Source organism: Rhamphochromis longiceps, linkage group LG1, assembly GCF_057381845.1.
Source record: "Rhamphochromis longiceps isolate RC_006_pf linkage group LG1, R_longiceps_female_GT1.1, whole genome shotgun sequence".
NCBI lineage: Eukaryota > Metazoa > Chordata > Actinopteri > Cichliformes > Cichlidae > Rhamphochromis > Rhamphochromis longiceps.
In genome coordinates, this window is record NC_140557.1 from 29491184 (window position 1) to 29511275 (window position 20092).

The 20092-nt window shown below is 42.8% G+C and overlaps 3 protein-coding genes across 3 annotated transcripts in view; 2 read left to right on the forward strand and 1 right to left on the reverse strand.

Annotated features, from left to right (window-relative positions):
• The window catches only part of fbn1 (fibrillin 1), a 73164-nt gene extending 64695 nt beyond the window's left edge, over window positions 1-8469 (reverse strand). Inside the window, exons 1-6 of the mRNA XM_085405136.1 lie at window positions 8148-8469; window positions 7689-7964; window positions 5680-5762; window positions 4801-4899; window positions 4007-4102; window positions 2269-2364 (exon numbers count right to left, since the gene is read on the reverse strand). Coding sequence (XP_085261262.1) covers window positions 2269-2364; window positions 4007-4102; window positions 4801-4899; window positions 5680-5762; window positions 7689-7876 — 562 coding nt within the window. The 5' untranslated portion in view covers window positions 7877-7964; window positions 8148-8469. The remainder of the gene's footprint in view (window positions 1-2268; window positions 2365-4006; window positions 4103-4800; window positions 4900-5679; window positions 5763-7688; window positions 7965-8147) is intronic.
• Window positions 8470-11376: 2907 nt separating this feature from the next.
• LOC146678940 (uncharacterized) lies at window positions 11377-14201 on the forward strand. The gene is made up of 3 exons (XM_085406566.1): window positions 11377-11560; window positions 11808-14076; window positions 14178-14201. The coding sequence occupies exons 2-3, from the start codon at window positions 12058-12060 to the stop codon at window positions 14199-14201; spliced, it is 2043 nt and encodes a 680-aa protein (XP_085262692.1). The 5' UTR covers window positions 11377-11560; window positions 11808-12057.
• On the forward strand, window positions 14091-18645 carry LOC146678941 (uncharacterized). Its single transcript, XM_085405151.1, has 2 exons — window positions 14091-18118; window positions 18366-18645. Exon 1 carries the CDS (start codon window positions 14365-14367, stop codon window positions 17812-17814), a length of 3450 nt encoding a protein of 1149 aa, XP_085261277.1. The 5' UTR covers window positions 14091-14364; the 3' UTR covers window positions 17815-18118; window positions 18366-18645.
• The last annotated feature ends 1447 nt before the right edge of the window (window positions 18646-20092 follow it).

Here is a 20092-nt window from a genome sequence, read left to right on the forward strand (position 1 = left end):
CAACATGACAATGATCCAAAACACACCGCCCGGGCAACAAAGGAGTGGCTCCGTAAGAAGCATTTGAAAGTCCTGGAGTGGCCTAGCCAGTCTCCAGACCTCAACCCCATAGAAAATCTGTGGCGGGAGTTGAAAGTCCGTGTTGCTCGGTGACAGCCCCAAAACATCACTGATCTCGAGAAGATCTGCATGGAGGAATGGGCCAAAATACCAGCTACTGTGTGTGCAAACCTGGTAAAGACCTATAGTAAACGTTTGACCTCTGTTATTGCCAACAAAGGTTATGTTACAAAGTATTGAGTTGTATTTTTGTTATTGACCAAATACTTATTTTCCACCCTGATTTACGAATAAATTCTTTACAAATCCTACCATGTGGATTCATGGATTTTTTTTTTCACATTCTGTCTCTCACAGTTGAAGTGTACCTCTGGTGCAAATTACTGACCTCTGTCATCATTTTAGGTGGGGGAACTTGCACAATCGGTGGCTGACTAAATACTTTTTTGCCCCACTGTAAATCACATTTCTTCCCCATTCTGATGCTCAGTTTGAACTTCAGCAGGTCATCTTGACCATGTCTACATGCTTAAATACCTTAAGTTCCTGCCATGTGATTGGCATACTAGATAGCATAATTGGGCAGCTGAATAGGTGTACCAAACAAAGTAGCTAGTGAGTGTAAAAAAAGTTACCTGAAGAAGGTTTCGGGTCAGATATCTGCCTGGCTAGACCAGAAGCCCAGAAATACTATTTAAGGCTCTATCATCAGATGATAGCCAATCAGTTCCCAGACTGGGCCGAACAAAATACCAGAAGAATAGCCAAAAAGCAAATTTATGGATTTCTATTTATTTTCTATCCACTATTTCTCACTAAAAAGTCAATCAAATAGAGGAAAAATATCATCCCACATTACCCTTAAAAGTTGAAAATACATTTTAATTCAGTGAAATACAGTTAGCTAGCTTGTAATTCTGAGCTGTTTCATTCATATCCTAAACGGACATCTTCAAAGTGCTGACAACAGTTGAAGCTAACAATAACACACAGAAAAAGATGCATATTATCAAAGAAAAGATGTAGAGATGAATTATTTTTTATTTTTCCACTATTTATACTCATCACTACAAAATCATCACTTTTATTGATTTGTTCTGGCTTTCATCATCTTAGATTTTGGCTAAACATGAACTGGCAATGGCATCAATGGATAACTCCATACAGTATATTACACTATGTTAAGAACCTGACTGAAATTGGAGGGTGGTCTCTAAGTAGTTGCCCGAAATACGCAAGTATACCTGTTTCACTCATTTAAAAATGTATCATCTCCTTGAATTCTCATCACCTTACATGGCGAATCAAACAGTTAAAAAAGTTATGGCCCCCTTCCCTCCCAGTGCATAATTATTTTGTCAGAAATAATTATATAAGACAAAACATGTTTTTTCCTTGTGCTTTTTTGTGTTTCTTGAAAAATATGACTATTGACAAGTTAATTTGTTGAAAAAAAGGCTTAATTTACATTCCTGCAAAATCTCACAAACACTCCAAAGACTCCGCAGCAAAGAGTAGAAACCCAGCAGACAAGTGTTGAGCAGCCAGATAAGTTGTTATTAGATACAGGCTAATGAACATACTAAAGTAAACCAATAGGCACATCTTCAGTTGGACTTAATTGACAGGCCTCCCAAGCATAGTTAGGATCTCGGCTTCTAATCCAAATATTAGTTTTAGTAGGTCACCATTTTGACCTCTAAAGGTCGTCAGCACAAGCACAAAACACGTACACTGAAAAAATGCTCACATTTTTGTTCAAACACATTGCAGGCTGCCCTTGGTTTGCGTGTGCTTGTATACTTTGGAGACTTTGCTCACATGTGCCAGAGAGCAACCACAGGAGGTTGGGAGGTCTTCAGTTAACAAACAGCTCACATTTAGAAAGACATTACATTCCCCAAAGCGTTGTTTCAGAGCAGATGTGGAAAATAATGGTAATTTCTGAGCTTGAGCTTAAAATGCAAATGTTCCACAACAAACCACATTCCTGGAGCCGATGGCATGACTAAGCAGGAATTGCCTTCAGTCAAAAAAAAACAAAAAAACACAACCACCACTCAATATCAAGTCACGTTTTTAAAGAAGCAGCACGTGTGCCTTTAAAAACTACTTCAGCAGCAGTGAGAAGTGAATGTAGAGCACAGGAACAGTTTCATGTAAAGTGAAGGAGGAAAATTCGGAGTAATGCGGTGTGGCGCTCATTACCTCGCTCGCACTGAGCTCCGGTGAAGCCGTACGTGCATACACATCTGTTGGGAGCCACGCACCTTCCTCCATTGAGACAGCCATTTTCACATACCGCTGGAGAAGAGAGAGAAATCGACAATGTCACAACAGGAGGACACCGCTGTGTAGACGGGGCCAGGATTTTGTTTTTGTAGGGTGTCACCAAATATAACTGATGCAAAGTGAAGGAATTCAGTAACACAATGATGTCACTAGTTGTGGTTAGGTGGAGCAAGAAATGAGCATCAAAAGTTTAGGCACATGCTCTTAGCTTTAAAACCATGGGAAAAAGACACCCAACCTACACACAGTGATCCTTTTCTATAGTGAAATTTAGTAAGCACAGTCATGTGAAAAAGAATATTTTCACAGGACTCATAACTCATGATTTAATACCAAATAAGCTGTATGATATTATTAGTTTCTCACATTGTTGTGTAGAATTTCTGACCCATTCTTCTTTACAGTGTTTGCTTCAGTTCATTGAGGTTTCCAGGCATCTGATTATACTTTGCTCTCTTAAGGTCCTGCAGCAATATTTTAAGGAGGCTGATATCTAGACCAGCGGTCCCCAACCCCCCGGGCCACTGACCGGTACCAGTCCATGAGTCGTTTGGTACCGAGCCATGAGAGTTGAGGCTCGGCTGTGAAATTCATGGTTTTTCAGGGTTTTTATCGTTTTAAAATAGTTACTTTTTTATCGTTTTTATCGTTAACTCGGTTTCCCTGGGTCTTTTCCCATGTGTTATGAATAAATCTTCTTTTTTTTGGTTTATTTTGTTGTATTTATCTGCGAAATCTTCAAGGCCAGTCCGTGAAAATATTGCCGGACATAAACCGGTCCGTGGCGCAAAAAAGGTTGGGGACCGCTGGTCTAGACTCTAACTGGGTCACTGCAGCACCTCAAGTGTTTTCTTTTTAAGCCATTTTATTGCACATTCAATGCTGTATACTGTCAGAATAATGATGCTTTAGCTGTCAGAGAGATGGCCTCTCATTTGACTCTAGAATACTTTGATATTCAGAGTTCATGGTCAGCTTAATGGCTGCAAGGCACCCAGGTCACAACACAAGCCCAAATCATCACCTCTCCTCTACCATGCTTCACAGTTGGTGTTAAGTGTTTGGTTTTCACCAAATGTGGCGCTGTAAATTACGGCCAAACCTCTCCATTCTGGTCGCACTTGCACAAAAAACATTATTCCAGAATTCCTTTGATTTGTTAAGATGCAAATTTTCAACCTTAATCTGTGCTGTTCTCTGACCTTGTGATTAGCTTGTCTGTCCAGTCTTGGGACGATTGTGGCGCTGTGTTAACACACATCTCAACGCTCAGAACAGAAATCTGCCAAAACCTCTGCTTCCACAGTGCTCACACTTGCTGATGATCAGTTAATCAGGTTCATTTGATTAGCAGCACCTGAGTGCTACTTATTCTCTGATTTCCCTTGAAAGCAGTAAGGCTTTTTCACATGACTATACACAGTGTTTTAATTAGACAATAAATTCTGTTCTTGCATTCATTAGCTCTTTTTTCCACCCAAATAAGAGTTGCCAGACTTGCTTCTAGAGGGCCTCAATGTTATTGACGCTAAGTTTTACTAAATAGCACTATTACAAGCTTGAGGGTAAAACAGAAACTCTAAGAAATAGAATTAAAAAGGAGGCAGATAATGATGAAGTTATTCAGAGTAATGCGTTTTATTATGAGCCTTACGTTGTCCACAGTGGTTTCCCACATAGCCCTTCTGACACAAGCACTGGTCCTCTGCACATGATCCCCCATTCATACACCGAATGTTACAGTGCTGGACTGTGGGAAGAACAAGACAAAGATACACACACATGAACACAGACCAGCGTTAGGGTTCAGTTCACATGCTGCAGATTATATTTACGACATCAACAAAACTGACACTGAACCATGTTTCTTAAACGTTATGCTTCTAGATATTTCCTAAAAAAAATTTATGGTGTGTAAACAGATGAGCACACCAGGTTGAAGTGCGGTGAGCTGCAAGGGAGCGACATAGAGAAGATGTTGATGGTGGACATCTTCCAAAGCATACACACTCCCAGTCGACACTTACACACACCCGTTCACAAAACCCACAGGACCGGCCGCTAGTATCAAGGATGTGATTGCAACATATATCAGTTGCTTCAGTCTTAGGCAGTTAAAAGGGATGCGTTCAGGTTCTTTGCCCTGCTATCTCATATGCTAGTACACATAAGCTGGTGCCCATTACTCATGATAAGGAGAGAAAAACAACTGTGATTTTTTTTAAGTGCCAAAAAATCAATTCGATTGCAATTTCTGTAATAAAAGAAAATTTATATAAGATGGCATATTTTCTGTCATCCATTACTCCTATTTGCATAAATCATAATTATCTTTGTCTATTGCCCCACTCCCATTCCAGCCACCCACATTATATATTACAAAACTAATAACACTTCAATGGAGCTGATTCAGAAGAAAGTATATGAAAATGGAGGTGAGTGAATGACCTGACTTGGATCCACAGGATGGTGCGATCTGACCATTGGGGCAGGTGCACATATTGGGTCTGGAGCAGAAACCATCTCCACATGAACTCCGGCAGATGGCTGCAAATGAGAAAATGATACTCGGTCAAAGAAAATACAAGGCCAAATAACAAAGCAACGCTCACGTCACGGCGCCAGGACTTGACTTTATTTTGCGTTCGAGAAATTCTGATGTTGTGGGTCTGCTGCTTGTCAGCCTGTCCGCTGCCGGTTTTGAATTTCAGGTTAGAATATCAGTAGTTGCAGCTAAAGCGCTGATCTTAACCTCATGCTAAACTCTCTTCTGTAATATTTCAAACACAGACCACAGTCCAAAGAAGGCCAAATCTTTCTTTTTGCCCTGATTGTGCTTTACTTGTAGAAGCTGACTTGGCAACGTTGCTGAGCTATTTTCTTCTGTGAGTTTTGTTACCATAAATGTTATGTGTTTTCAGTTGGTGTCGTCTGTGTTGCTCTGTTGTTCTCTTTCCCACAGACTTTTGTTGGCATGGTCCACTTCCCCCCCAGCTCCCATCAGGTAGAGTCCAGCCAATGAACCCTACTCCATGAACCCCACTGCTAAACAATGTCATTAGAGCTGCGACCGGCATCCAGCCAGCGCTGCAATCACACAGCTTCTCAGACTCTCTTGTCTACTAAGTGAGTGAAGGCAGGTGAAGTTTGACAGAGCAAAATGTGGAGTCAATACAATTAATGACAAAGTATACCTGAAGTAACCACAGCCAGAGAAATAGACCAAATAAATTTTGGATAAAATAAATAAAAACTGAAATTTATGGCAAAAATTGATTTAAAATTGACAATGAGAAGTGCAAGTAGACTAATAGAGGTGATACTCACGAACAATGCACTGATTTCCTCCAGTCAGAGTCTTCCAACCTGGGCAGCAGTAGGCGTTGTTTCTTGAGCCGCACACATTTGGGCTGCAGACGATCAAAAAGTGATGATCCATGTCAAAAAAACTCAAGTATTTTCAAGACAAGTCCTTTAATTAAGATATATATCGAAGATCTGTCCAAGTGGGCTTGAAATTTGGCACACCAAACACTAATTACTCTATATTACTTACTCGTCTACATATTATTGAAACTGATGGTCTGTTTCTTGAAGCTTTTAAAACAGGTGGCAGGAATAATGGCACACTGCTCATGGACACTTTAATAGAATGGTAGTTGGGATCTGTCTGTGTTGTCCAAGCACAGCATCCATATTTTGTTAAATACACAAACACTGAGACCCTCCCAAAAATACTAACAATCAGGCATAGTGATAGATCAGGTGAGCCACAAAGTAAAGATAACCTGTAATCCCTGCTGATCACCTGATGAGCTGATCTGAAACCAAGTCCACTGCACCTATACACAAGGCTCAACATAGTTTGTAGACTTTCACTTGGTAAAAACCACACAGAGTGAACTATTTATGCTTCTTTAGCCCAGAAACAGTAGCTGCACATCTGCAAGCTGCAAGCTGCTTTGCAACCCACCTTCATCTCGACTTCTCATTGTCACCCCGTTTCTCACTTAATACCAAATTCTTTGTCACCATGTGCCAGTAATAAGCCATGTATTACTGTAGAAGTAAATGACAATCTTAATCACAATCTTTTGTATGTACAAAGGAACTGCCTGAATCATATCCTAACAGTCCTCAAAAAAAAAAACCACAAGCTGTCCATTGCTTTTACTTAGAAAGTTCTTGTGTGTGCCTGTGGTTCCCAAGCTTTTTTCACATGGATCTGATGTTCCCTTGCACAAATGACAGAACTAATTCTTTCATTTCTTAACTTTTTAAGTATCGAATAAAGCTGTCTGGTGTTCGTGTGTAAAACAATGTAGGGAACCACTGGAATATGCTATGATGTGAGCACAGCCACTATAAGAAATTTACTGCACCTGTACACAAAAATGTTTTATCTGACATGAAAGTGAACACCTAGTCCGTCCTCCCACCTACAGATGTTGAGCAGGTCGACATATGTGAACTTATAATCACTTTGCATACATTGACCAAGGGGTCAGTATATACATAATGTACACTGTAACTCAAACCAGACAATTGAAGCCATTTGGATGTTGGAAACAGTGGTAAGTCTGCATGACACAGTATGCAGCCTGTATGCACTTCCTGCACTGAACCCAGATGTTCAGATAGATTAACTTAAAGCATGTCAAATAAAAATGCCTGTGGAGAATGCTCATTGAGTTGTGTGACCTTCATCAGCTGTTTGCTGTCATCACTGAACACAAACGTTCTTTCTTTTCTGCATTGGTTTCCTCCTGTCTGTCTTTCCTTTCTGTCGCTCTCTCTTTCTCACACACACACACACACACACACACACACACACACACACACACACACACACACACACACACACACACACACACACACACAAAACCTCTCCAGCAGTGACCCACTGTGTACAGCTGCAGATGTGATTTATCCACAACTGGGGTGTGGTGTTTTTGGCTAGAAAGAGGATTAGGCTGTTACTCTCTTTCTTTCTCTCTCCCCCTCTCTCTCTCTCTCTGCCACAGCCACACGGCCAATGGCCTCCTTTGTTTGGATGTAATTTATTATTGCAGTCAGCAGGAATGTGATATTCTTGCCAGTATTTAATTACTAAACCTTTTCTCCAAACTTCCCATCACAGACAATGTCACTCATGGGTCCCAGTCTGCCTTTTTAAAAATACACAAAATCACACACACACACACACACACACACACACACACACACACACACACACACACACCAATTAACATGTGAGGACAGACACCTGCTCCAAGTTTAAAAGAAAAGAAAAGATTTCCAAAACTGACTTTGCCGGATTATTAGAACCACATTACCCTCTGAGGACGTCCGTCCCTCCCCTCCTCTTGGCCCTACTGGCTCTGGTGTCGGTCTGCTTCGTCGCCAACTCAGTGATTTCGGTATCTGCCACCTCTGCTGCGTCTTTAGCCTCGGCACAGAGCGACAGTAAAGCCACAGTCACGGCCAACTGCAGCAGCCGTCCTCCACGCTTAATTTCTGTCATTTCCACTCTCAAGTGTACGACTTCAGTGAAGAAAAATCACCTTATGTAGTTTCCCAGCCCCGTCGACCTCTCCTGTCTGGAGTCAAAGCTGCACAACAATAAATGCAGGAGGGGAAAAAACATTTTGAAAGGAGACAGTGGAGACTGCAAGAAATCGTGGGCAAAAAACCAAATAAAAAACACTCTGCTGTTGTCACTGGGTTGGTGGTGATAGGTTTGCAAAAGCATGCAAAAAAAAAATAAAAAAATGTATCACCAGCCAATTCCTTACCTTGTCTCCCGAATAGGAGATTCGCTTGGGACTCGACAGAGGACTGTCTGCACTTTGACTTGCAAAAACAAAACAAAAACAATAAAAAAACAAAACAAAAAAACGTGTAGGAGCAAACTGTGGAAAAGAAAAAAAAAAGCCACTGAAAACCGTCGCTTAGGCTCCTAGGCTATAAATAGATGCAACTTTTGAAGTCTGCCCGAGCGCATCCAATTGTGCGTGAATTGTGCACAGATAAGTTAGCTGATGCATTCCAGAGGATGAGAATGGTAAAACTCACTGCGTCTCTCCTTTCCAGCTGAGGTCTTTCCTCATCCCTGCTCAGCTCAACTTTCCCCAAACTCCCCCCTTCCGTGCCCTGCTCTCGCGATACAATAAAAATCTTGAGTTTAAAAATGCACTTTAAGCCGCGGACCTTCAGCATGCAGCGACACTATAACGACAGAGTCAGCCCAGAAAAAACCGGGAGGATGAAGACGTTTATATGTTTGTTTAAAGTCTGAATAATATAAATAACATGTCTTTTTTTTTCATCTTTGAAACCAGTACACCTGCTCCTCCTTTGTTTAAACGTGGTGACACAGAACGATTCCAAACGATAATCAGACGAACCATTCTCTCCAGTAGTTATAAATATTAAAGAAATGTAATTTCTTTCGCTCATCCCCTCAAAAAATAAAAAAGTCACTGTTATTCCTCTTGATATATGTCCGGTGGATATTTACACTGTCCATATTTGAGGAATTTTGTCCAGTCCAGTGATAGTTTTCACACGCATTGCTTCATGTCTGCAGCCACACCCAGCAAATATAGAGTCAAACTTGCTCCTCGCTCCAGTCTGCTATCCCTCTAAAACCAAGAAGAACAAAAAAGGTTTTTGACACAGTATAGGCTATGTGTTCCATTGCATTGGCTTTCATCGCTGTCTTTTTTTCCTTCTATTATGCGCATTCTCCTTTCACACGAGTCTGAGCACAGCCCAGTCTTACACATTCGTTTTGCATTTTAGATTTTATAGCTTGAACGAAGCCTCATGAAATCACCACAGAAAGTTGCCATTGCCAGGTTGGGACAACACACTAAATTCTCCGTGTTTTATGTAACCCTTTGTCCATTTTTCACCTCCCTCTGTAAAGACGTTGATGACAACTTGCTTCAGCTGCTCCAACAGGTGTCCCACCTTATGTGGAGTTGATCTGCATTACAGTTTATATCTGTCATGGTCCTGGGTCTTTTGACCCAGCGTTTTAAGTTTGAGTTTATTTTGTTCATTAGGTTATCTAAGTTCATTTGGTTATTAGACTCCTTGTGTTTTCTTCCCCTGTATTTAAGCTTCCCCTCACCCTTCGTGTTTCATGCTGCGTGTCTTATGTTATTAAGTTTGTATTATTATGCCTAAGTGTTTCTAGTTATTATTTTCCCCTCGTGTTTCCAACCATGTTAAATCTCCCCTGCTCTTCATGCGTTTCATGTCTGTGTCTTACGTTGTCAAGTTCGGGTTGTCATGTCTATGTCTCATTATGTTTCCTGTTTTATTGTGAAGAGGTCTGGTGTTCTGTGTTCATCATGTTCAGTTTTACTCTCCCACTGTGACGTCATTATGTTCATGTGTGCCAGCTGTTTCCTCATGTGTCTCCACTTCCCCTAATCACCTCCTGTGTATGTTTTCAGTGTGTGATTGTCAGGTCGTCTGTTGTCCACGCCATGTTTCCTATGCCATGCTTCCAAGTTTCTTGTCTAGGTTTTTCTTATTGTTTGTTTAGATTTCCCAGTTTAGGTTTGTGTTAATTTTGCTTCAGTTTGCCTTGCCCTTTGTTTGTACCTTTTTTCCCAGCCATATTAAACGGCTCGCTTTTTAACATTCAAGTTTTGTTCCCTGTTCCTTGGAGTCTGCATTTTGGGTCCTTTTTCAATTCATACAGTCTGCCCTCGCCAGACTGTGACAATATCAGCTTCCACAGCTATTCTTTTCTTTGACACTCAGGTTGAGGCACGCATCTCCATTAGGCCTGCTGACATCTCCAGTTGGATGTCTGGCCACCAACTCAAACTTAGTCTCAACAATGCTGTGCTGCTTTTTCTTTACTCTGGAAAGTCCTGCCCTCTGCAAGGCCTCTTCATCACTGCGTACAAGACCACGTTTGCTCCTGAGCGGACTGCCAAGAATCTGCGTCTGCCTCAAGACGACCAACTGTGAGGCAGCTCCCCGAGAGCAGGTTTGGTCTTGAATAGCTTCATCCAGTCCAACTTTTTCTAATCAGTTTCTTTGAAAATCATCTTAAAAGGCATCTGCTTTCACTGTCCGTTTTGGGCTATTGCAGCTCGCTCTATAAAAACTGTGAACCTCAAAGCAGATCACCAAAATATTGCAGGCGGATCTATCTTAAGTGTAACTTTCACTATTTTAATTCATATGGAAACTCATATTTTCCACCAGCCAGTGCTCTCTTTTGTATACATGTTTTTAAAAATGTGCTTCACAAATTCATAGCCCAAATTTGATTCCTTTGGCTTTGATTGCAGATTTTTAACATTTTTTTTTATATTCTTGACACAGGATTATGTTAATATGTTAATAATACCCAAATGCAAATTGTTAATTATTGATATAAGACTCCTTCCTTTGCAAAAGCCTAAAACAAACATATGTTTAATATTTCATGAATATGATCGTAGGACTGGGGCAACAAAAGGCAGGGAAACTAAGTGGTACCAAAAGAAACAGTTAATTGGCAGTAAGTCAGTAACATAACTGGGTATAAAAAAAACACTTTTTTTTTTTTTGTCATAGTACATAATATCATGAAAAGATTCAGAGGATTTGGAGAAATCTCTGTGCGCATAGGACAAGAACAAAAATAAATAAATTCTTTTTATTTTTTCAGTAACATTTGTCTCCACAGCATGCAAATGCCTACGCCTTCTCTTTTCCTGCACCTTTGGTGTACTCCATGTGGTCAGTCTCTAGACAAACACATAAAAAGGGAATAGGCAGAACAGTTCATCTAAGCCACTGTTTTCAAGGTGGCGACCAACATGGGGACTTCCACAAACCAAGAAAACATAATTACACACTGACCGAGGAATATTTATGAGTACAGCATTTCTTTTCTTTTAAATAAACTCAAAAAACAGCTGACTGTACCTTCAACTAGAGATGGCACTGTGTGATTCTTACTCTGAATCTGAATAAGTACGCGGGACCACTGTGTGCGGTAAGACTGTTATGACATGCATAGGTTCTTTCTCTTCAGCACCCTCTGCTGGTCATAGTGGAAATACTCACCAGCTTTTATTTTGGTGGGGTTTTTCTGTGTTCCTGTGGGTAGAGGAAACAGGAAGCTGGTCGCTTGTTAGCCTGCAGAATATGTTGTTGCTCTTTAAAACGTTTCTGCCTTGGAGAGTTATTGCTTGTGAGTATTAATGTACAACATGTTTACAAGTTTATTTGGTGCATTTCTATTACATAGATTTGTTTAGAAACCAGTTATTTCATGTGCTATGTTTATCTTTGAGGAAGCTAAACTCGCTAAGTTGTATTGTGATCAATACTGAGTCGCTGTTGATTACACATACTATATAACAGTATAGTTCATATCCTAGAAGTGTGTGTAAAGAGGAAAAGACATCTTGTGACATTTACTTTGTGTTTGTTTTTAGTTTTACGGGAAGAAAAGGATGTCAATCATTGAACTACTGACGAAGTAAAAAGCCTTAAACTTACTTCCGCCTCCAATGTTCATTGAAACCGTTAGCTGTCTGTCAAGTTGGGCAAAGGGACGCACAATAAGGACAGAACAGTAAAAAAGCAGCTTCTCAGCGAGCAGAGATAATCAAAGACAGCAACTTCGTCTGCCAGCACGTCTCATCTCTACTACTGCTTACGCTTGCCACACAGCAGCATTGTGGGATGGAGGACACACAAGCCACAAAAGAAATAACGCAGCTGTCGGCTCTAGAGACCAGGTCAGTGGCCTCTATAGCATCGAGTGGATCATCAGCCAGTCGAGCCGCTGCTGCAGCTCGTGCTAAACTGGAGGCAGCTCGCGCACGAGCCGATTATGCCAAAATAGAGTCAGAAATGATGATTGAAAAGGCTCGCATAGAAGCCAAATTGAACACTTTACAGTATGAAAAGGAGGTAGCAGCAGCTATGGCTGAAGCCAGCATCCTTGAGGTTGCAGCAGAGGAGTCTGTCAAAACTGAAAGGAAACCAGCCTTTGAAGAGACTGCTGAAAGGACACGGCAGTATGTGGAGCAGCATCTACAGCCAACCGAGAGTGCTAAACCAGAGGAAGAGCATAGAGAGTCAACTGTTCATGAGCTGAAGCCCACGATTCAACCCAGGCAAAGCTTTGGTACTCCATATGTTGAATCTCACTTGTTCAAAATGAGAAACAAAGCCATTCCAACATCAGGGCTATCTCAGGAACCAAAGTCTGGTATTTATCTCCACTCAACACCGCACCCACCAGAGAGCACAAGGGAAAGGTCGCCTGATCAAGTCACACCTCAACTCCTACCAGATGGCGGTGCTCAGGTGGGTGATATAGCAAGGTACTTGGCACGGAGGGATCTTATTAATGCTGGTCTCACAAAGTTTGATGACTGCCCTGAAAATTACTGGGCGTGGAAATCCTCCTTTCTGAATGCAATCAGTGGACTAAAACTCAGCCCCAGTGAAGAGTTGGACCTCCTTATTAAGTGGCTAGGGCACGACTCAGCACGGCATGTGAAAAGAATAAAGACGGTGCATGTCTGTCGTCCTGAAGTTGGACTGGACAAAGCCTGGGAGCGCTTGGAGGAATGTTTTGGCTCTCCAGAGATAATTGAAAAAACACTGTTCGACAGGCTTACAAACTTCCCAAAGGTCAGTAGCAAAGATCCTGTTAAGCTGAGAGAGCTTAGTGACCTGCTGCAAGAGGTTGAGGCAGCAAAATCAGAGGGTTATCTCCCAGGGCTAAGCTATCTTGACACTGCACGTGGTGTCGCTCCAATTGTGGACAAGTTACCACACAATATCCAGGAAAAGTGGCTCTCTCAGGGTTTTAGGTATAAAGTTGACCATAGTGTCATTTTTCCGCCATTTTCCTTTCTCTGTGACTTTGTCTGCAGAGAGGCACAAGCCCGCAATGATCCAGGCTTCAGGCTCTTAGCATCTACAACAGACCACTTTAGATCAGATACTACAGTGAGGAAGACCTATAAGGGTTTGGTCTCTGCTCACAAGACGGAAATATCACAGGGGAAAGCTGGCCAAGACAGCGTGAGAGAGCAAACCTGTGATGTGGAAAGGCAGTGCCCTATTCATAAAAAGCCACATCCCCTCAAGCGCTGCAGAGGGTTTCGCAATAAACCCATTGAGGAGCGTAAGACCTTCCTCAAGGACAATGGTATCTGTTTTAGATGCTGTTCTTCCACTAGTCACATGGCCAAGAACTGTAGCACAACAATCAAGTGTACAGAATGTGAAAGCAGGAATCATATCTCTGCCCTTCATCCAGGACCACCTCCTGCAACTCTCTTTGGTCATGGCGGGGAGGGCACAGAAGAGACAACTCAGCCTGCTATAACATCGACTTGTACCGAAGTATGTGGAGAAGCTCAGAGAGGAAGATCCTGTTCTAAGATCTGCTTGGTAAAGGTTTTCCCAAAAGCGCAGCCAGAGCGAGTGACAAAGGCTTATGTCGTGCTCGATGATCAGAGTAATCGGTCACTTGCCAGGTCAGAGTTTTTTGATGTTTATGGCATAGAGGGGTCAGAGTCTCCATTCACACTTCGTACATGTGCGGGAACAACAGAAATGATGGGTAGAAGAGCTACAGGCTTTGTAGTGGAGTCACTAGACGGAGCCACATCAGTCGCGCTGCCGACAATAATTGAATGTAATAACATTCCGAGTAACAGAGCTGAGATACCTACCCCTGAGGTGGCGGCAGAACATGCTCATCTAAGGCCAATAGCCCATCTCATCCCACCACTCGATCACAAAGCTGAGATCCTCCTTTTACTTGGACGTGACCTACTTAGTGTCCACAAAGCGAGGCAGCATAGAAACGGTCCTCACAATGCCCCATATGCACAGAAACTGGACCTGGGATGGGTCATCATTGGTGACGTCTGTTTAGGTGATGCTCATAAGCCTGCAGCTGTGGATGCCTATCACACTAATGTGCTTGAGAACAATCGCCCATCCTATTTCAGACCATGTCCAAATATGGTTCATATCAAAGAGAATTATGGGTCCAAGTCTGAGCGTAAAGCCTTCCCTACCACCGAAACACCTATAGTTAAGGCATGCACTCTTGGAAGCACCATCTTTGATACATCCGAGGACGATAACAAAATCGGCCTTTCTATTGAAGACAAACTGTTCCTAGAGGTCATGAAGAGAGAGATGTTCATAGATGACAGCAACAGCTGGGTGGCGCCACTTCCATTTAAGGGACCTCGCCAGTGGCTGCCCAACAATCGCGACCAGGCCGTCAAACGCTTATCCTCTCTTCAGCGCACCCTTGAAAAAAGGCCTGAAATGAAGAGGCATTTCTTTGCTTTCATGCAGAACATATTTGATCGTGACCATGCTGAACTGGCTCCTCCACTTGAGGTGGACAAGGAGTGCTGGTACTTACCTACGTTTGGGGTGTACCATCCTCAGAAGCCGGATCAGATCAGGGTTGTGTTTGACTCAAGTGCAAAGTGCCATGGCGTCTCTCTCAATGATGTTCTCCTCTCTGGACCTGACCTCAATAATAGCTTATTGGGAGTATTGTTGAGGTTCAGACGTGAAACTGTTGCAGTAACCGCTGACATTGAACAGATGTTTCACAGTTTCATTGTAAGAGAGGACCATCGAAACTATTTGCGCTTCCTCTGGCATGAAGACAACAATCCTGCCAATGACATCTGTGAGTATCAAATGAAGGTTCACGTGTTTGGCAACAGCCCCTCACCATCCGTAGCTATATACGGCCTTCGATGTGCAGCAGCTCATGGTGAAGAGGAATTCGGATCAGATGCACGACGCTTCATTGAGAGGGAGTTCTACGTTGACGATGCGCTTATGTCAAGGCCCACAGCCAGTGAATCTATTGATCTAATGAAGAGAGCACAGGAAATGCTTGCCACATCTAACCTTCGCCTGCATAAAATAGCATCAAACAGCTCTGAGGTTCTTGATGCGTTTTCTCCAGATGACCGTGCAAAGGGGCTTAAAGAGCTAAATCTGGAGACTGATGTGACACCTACACAGCGAAGTCTTGGTCTGATATGGGACCTAAAGAAAGACGCCTTTACCTTTCGAGTAGCAGAGACAGTGAAGCCCTTTACAAAGCGAGGTGTCTTAGCTACAATCAATGGTCTTTTTGATCCCTTAGGATTTGCTTCACCGGTTACAATCCAGGGAAAGATGCTGCTGAGAGAACTTTCAAGTGAGGCCCTAGACTGGGACACTCCACTGCCTAGAGAAAGGGAGGCCGAGTGGGATACATGGAAAGAATCTCTTGTCGATCTCAAGAATGTACATATTCCAAGGACCTACGCTTCTGCTACGATGTCAACAGCAATCAGAAAAGAGTTACACATCTTTTCAGATGCCTCCACTAAAGCCATTGCAGCAGTTGCTTTCCTAAAGACCACTGGCGAAAATCAGAACCATAAGGTGGGCTTCGTTCTAGGGAAAGCAAAATTGGCCCCACAATCTGCTCATACAATTCCAAGACTGGAATTGGGAGCTGCTGTTTTAGCTGCAGAGCTTGCTGAAGTCATCACAAGTGAACTGGACCTAAATCTTGAGGCAGTTGAATTCTACACAGACAGTCGTGTGGTTTTAGGCTATATAAGCAACCAGACGAAGAGGTTCTATGTATATGTTGGCAACAGGGTGCAGCGAATCAGGAGGATTTCAGAACCAAAACAATGGCACTATGTCCCTACGAGCTCTAACCCTGCTGACATAGGCACACGCTCGGTGCCTGCCGCCATGCTTGGTGACAGTGCCTGGCTTAAAGGACCTGCCTTCTTGTTACAAGCTAGTGTTACAAGAGAAGCTGAAACCTATGACCTTGTGGACCCCGAGTTGGATGATGAAATACGCAGCTTTGTCACTCACACGAGTAATGATGGGTCTCTGCTTGGATCGCAAAGGTTCAGACGTTTTTCCTCTTTGAAGAAACTCCTCAAGGCCCTTAGTTTGCTCATTCATATTGCAAAGGTCTTCAAGAGCAAAGATGAAGGTCCCTCTTGCAGTTCATGGCATCATTGCAAACAGTCTCGCACAGCAGAGGAACTGACAAAGGCTGAGATTGTCGTCATCAAAAGTGTGCAGAAGGAAATGTTTGAGGAGGAACTTGCCTGTATTGCTAATGGTAAAGACATACCAAAACACAGCTCTTTACAAAAACTCAGTCCCTACTGTGATGATCAAGGACTCTTGAGGATAGGTGGAAGGCTCAAACACGCCAACATCGACTACAAGGAGAAACATCCTCTCATTATTCCAGGTGGTAGCCATGTTGCCAAGTTGATAGTAGAACACCATCACCAGCGAGTAATGCATCAGGGACGGGTGTTCACAGAAGGTGCAGTCCGTACTGCTGGATATTGGATTACAGGAGCAAGGAGGCTAATCAAACAGATTATCCACAACTGTATCACCTGCAACAGACTTAGGAAGAAAGCAACTGAGCAAAGAATGGCAGATCTGCCTTCTGATCGTATCAGCACCGAACCTCCTTTCACCTTCGTGGGTTTGGATGTATTTGGCCCTTGGTCTGTGGTCACAAGGCGCACAAGAGGAGGCCAGGCAAATAGCAGAAGGTGGGCTGTTCTTTTTACGTGTCTTAGCACACGTGCTGTGCACATTGAACTGATTGAGTCGATGGACGCATCAAGTTTCATCAATTCCCTGCGTCGATTCTTCAGTTTGAGAGGGCCTGTTAAGCAGATTCGATCCGATTGTGGGACTAATTTCGTTGGTGCTTGCCTGGAGCTAGGTTTCACACTGACAGATCCCGACGTGTCAAGCATTAAAACATACCTGGGAGAAGAGGGATGCACCTGGATCTTTAATCCACCTCACTCTTCTCATATGGGAGGAAGCTGGGAACGTATGATAGGATTGTCCCGACGTATCCTGGATGCAATGCTTCTCCAAACCCCGCACTCTCACTTGACACATGAGGTGCTTTCTACTCTAATGGCAGAGGTAACAGCCATCATTAATGCTAGACCTTTGTCTCCTATCACAACAGATCCTGACACACCCTTCCTGTTGACACCTTCCATGCTTCTCACTCAGAAGGTGTGCACTCCTCTTCCCCCTCCGGGAAGTTTTATTGAGAAGGATCTCCATCGACAGCAGTGGAGGCAAGTTCAACACCTTGCAAACACATTTTGGACCAGATGGAGACGGGAGTACTTAGGGACACTGCAAAGCCGGAACAAGTGGCAACGTAACCATACAAACCTCAAGGTGGGAGATTTGGTGCTCATCAAAGACGCACAAGCGAGGCGGAATGAATGGCCAATGGGACTTGTCAACCAGATCTTCCCGGATAAGGATGGCAGGGTCAGGAAGATTGAAGTGAGGGTCTCGAGAAATGGAACTATTAATACTTACCTGAGACCTGTGTCAGAGACAGTGTTATTGATGTCCCCAAAGGACTGAGAAGTATGTGTGTCATGATGGTAAACATTGTATTCAGATATAATCTGTAAAATCTTGCAGTTTATGATGTTTCAGTTGGTTCATAATGGTATTTTACAATACCAGACGGGGAGTGTTATGACTTGCATAGGTTCTTTCTCTTCAGCACCCTCTGCTGGTCATAGTGGAAATACTCACCAGCTTTTATTTTGGTGGGGTTTTTCTGTGTTCCTGTGGGTAGAGGAAACAGGAAGCTGGTCGCTTGTTAGCCTGCAGAATATGTTGTTGCTCTTTAAAACGTTTCTGCCTTGGAGAGTTATTGCTTGTGAGTATTAATGTACAACATGTTTACAAGTTTATTTGGTGCATTTCTATTACATAGATTTGTTTAGAAACCAGTTATTTCATGTGCTATGTTTATCTTTGAGGAAGCTAAACTCGCTAAGTTGTATTGTGATCAATACTGAGTCGCTGTTGATTACACATACTATATAACAGTATAGTTCATATCCTAGAAGTGTGTGTAAAGAGGAAAAGACATCTTGTGACATTTACTTTGTGTTTGTTTTTAGTTTTACGGGAAGAAAAGGATGTCAATCATTGAACTACTGACGAAGTAAAAAGCCTTAAACTTACTTCCGCCTCCAATGTTCATTGAAACCGTTAGCTGTCTGTCAAGTTGGGCAAAGGGACGCACAATAAGGACAGAACAAAGACCATCTCTTTTTACTTCCTGTATTACCATCTACCGGCATGCATTGCCAGTGCGTAACACGTAATTACACAATCAAACAGTGAACACATACTGCCCATACAACAAATGTACCAGAGACAATTATGAATACACCACATCTCCCCTTTTAAACAAAAACAGAATATTACTTTTCTCAAGACAGAACTTCCAACCAGACTACCTCTTGATTCTTTTTTCCTCTTTTTCAAAGCCATACAAGAACATCTGGCAAACAATCTGCATTACATTTTTAACCTTTTGTTTTTGTTTTCTTGTTCTTTTCTTTTCTTAACAACTCTTTTTAGCTTTATTTTACTGTGCTCTACAAAACCATTATAACACAGTTACATAACAACAACCTTTTTTTTTTTTCTCTCACAGATCTAACTTTTTAGGTTTAACTATTGGCCTCCCTGACTTGGTTCTGACCACATCAGTGTTAACAGGTGTAGCAGGGATCACACTGGGTGTTTGAGGCTTCTGCAACACAGGCACATTAGCAGGTTCATGCACAGGTGAACTTAAAGGAATCAAATGCACACGATTACGCCTCACAGTCCCTTGTGGTAACTCCACTGTGTATGATCGGGGTGTAGAGTGATTTTGGATAACAGTGCCTGTAGTTTTGACATCAGTCACCCAAACTTGCTCTCCTGGGGACAGGCTGCATAAAGGTTTTGCGCGGTGGCGCCTGTTGAAGTTTGCCATGTCCATCATCCTCTTCTCCCTTTCCTTTCGAGCGAGCAGTGCGTTGTCCGGCAGTGTGGGCTCCAGCTGCGATGGAAGCATCGGCAGTGTGGTTCGCAGACGTCTGCTCTGCAGGGCTGTATCCGGACTGCAGTGGTGTAGCTCTATAGGCAAGAAGAGCTAGATAAGAATCAGCTGCTTTTTTCAGAAGATTTTTTACAGTCTGCACAGCACGTTCTGCTTCTCCATTACTTTGCGGAAACTTGGGACTGCTTGTGATGTGTTTGAAGCCGTATGCTGCTGCAAAGTCTGTAAAGATTTGACCTGAATACTGTGGCCCATTATCAGACATGAGGACCTCTGGGATGCCATGACGGGCAAAGAAAGATTTCAGGTGAGTAATGACGTCGTTTGATTTTGTCCTGTTTAACAAAGCAATCTCAACAAATCTAGAGTGATAGTCAACAGCGAGAAGGTAAGTTTTCCCTCCCAGCTCGAAAAGATCTGTGCCCACTCTCTGCCATGGGCGGGCAGGGTATTCTGTTGGCATGAGTGGCTCACTGTTATTGTGTCTTTCTTGAATACACGTTTTGCACTTGAGCACCATCTCAGAGATTTGTTGACTCAGCCCGGGCCACCACACTGTTTGGCGTGCACGAGCTTTACATTTTACAACACCTTGATGTCCTTCGTGTAGTTTTTCCAGCACCTCGTTTCTCATTGCTGAAGGAATGACAAGCCGTGTGTCTTTTAACAAAAGGCCGTCTTCAACAGTGAGCGTGGCTCGGTCAGGCCAGTAATTTCGCAGTAAAGGCTCTTGTTTTGCATGTTCTGGCCAGCCTTCGGTGCACATGTCCATGACGCGAGCACACACACTGT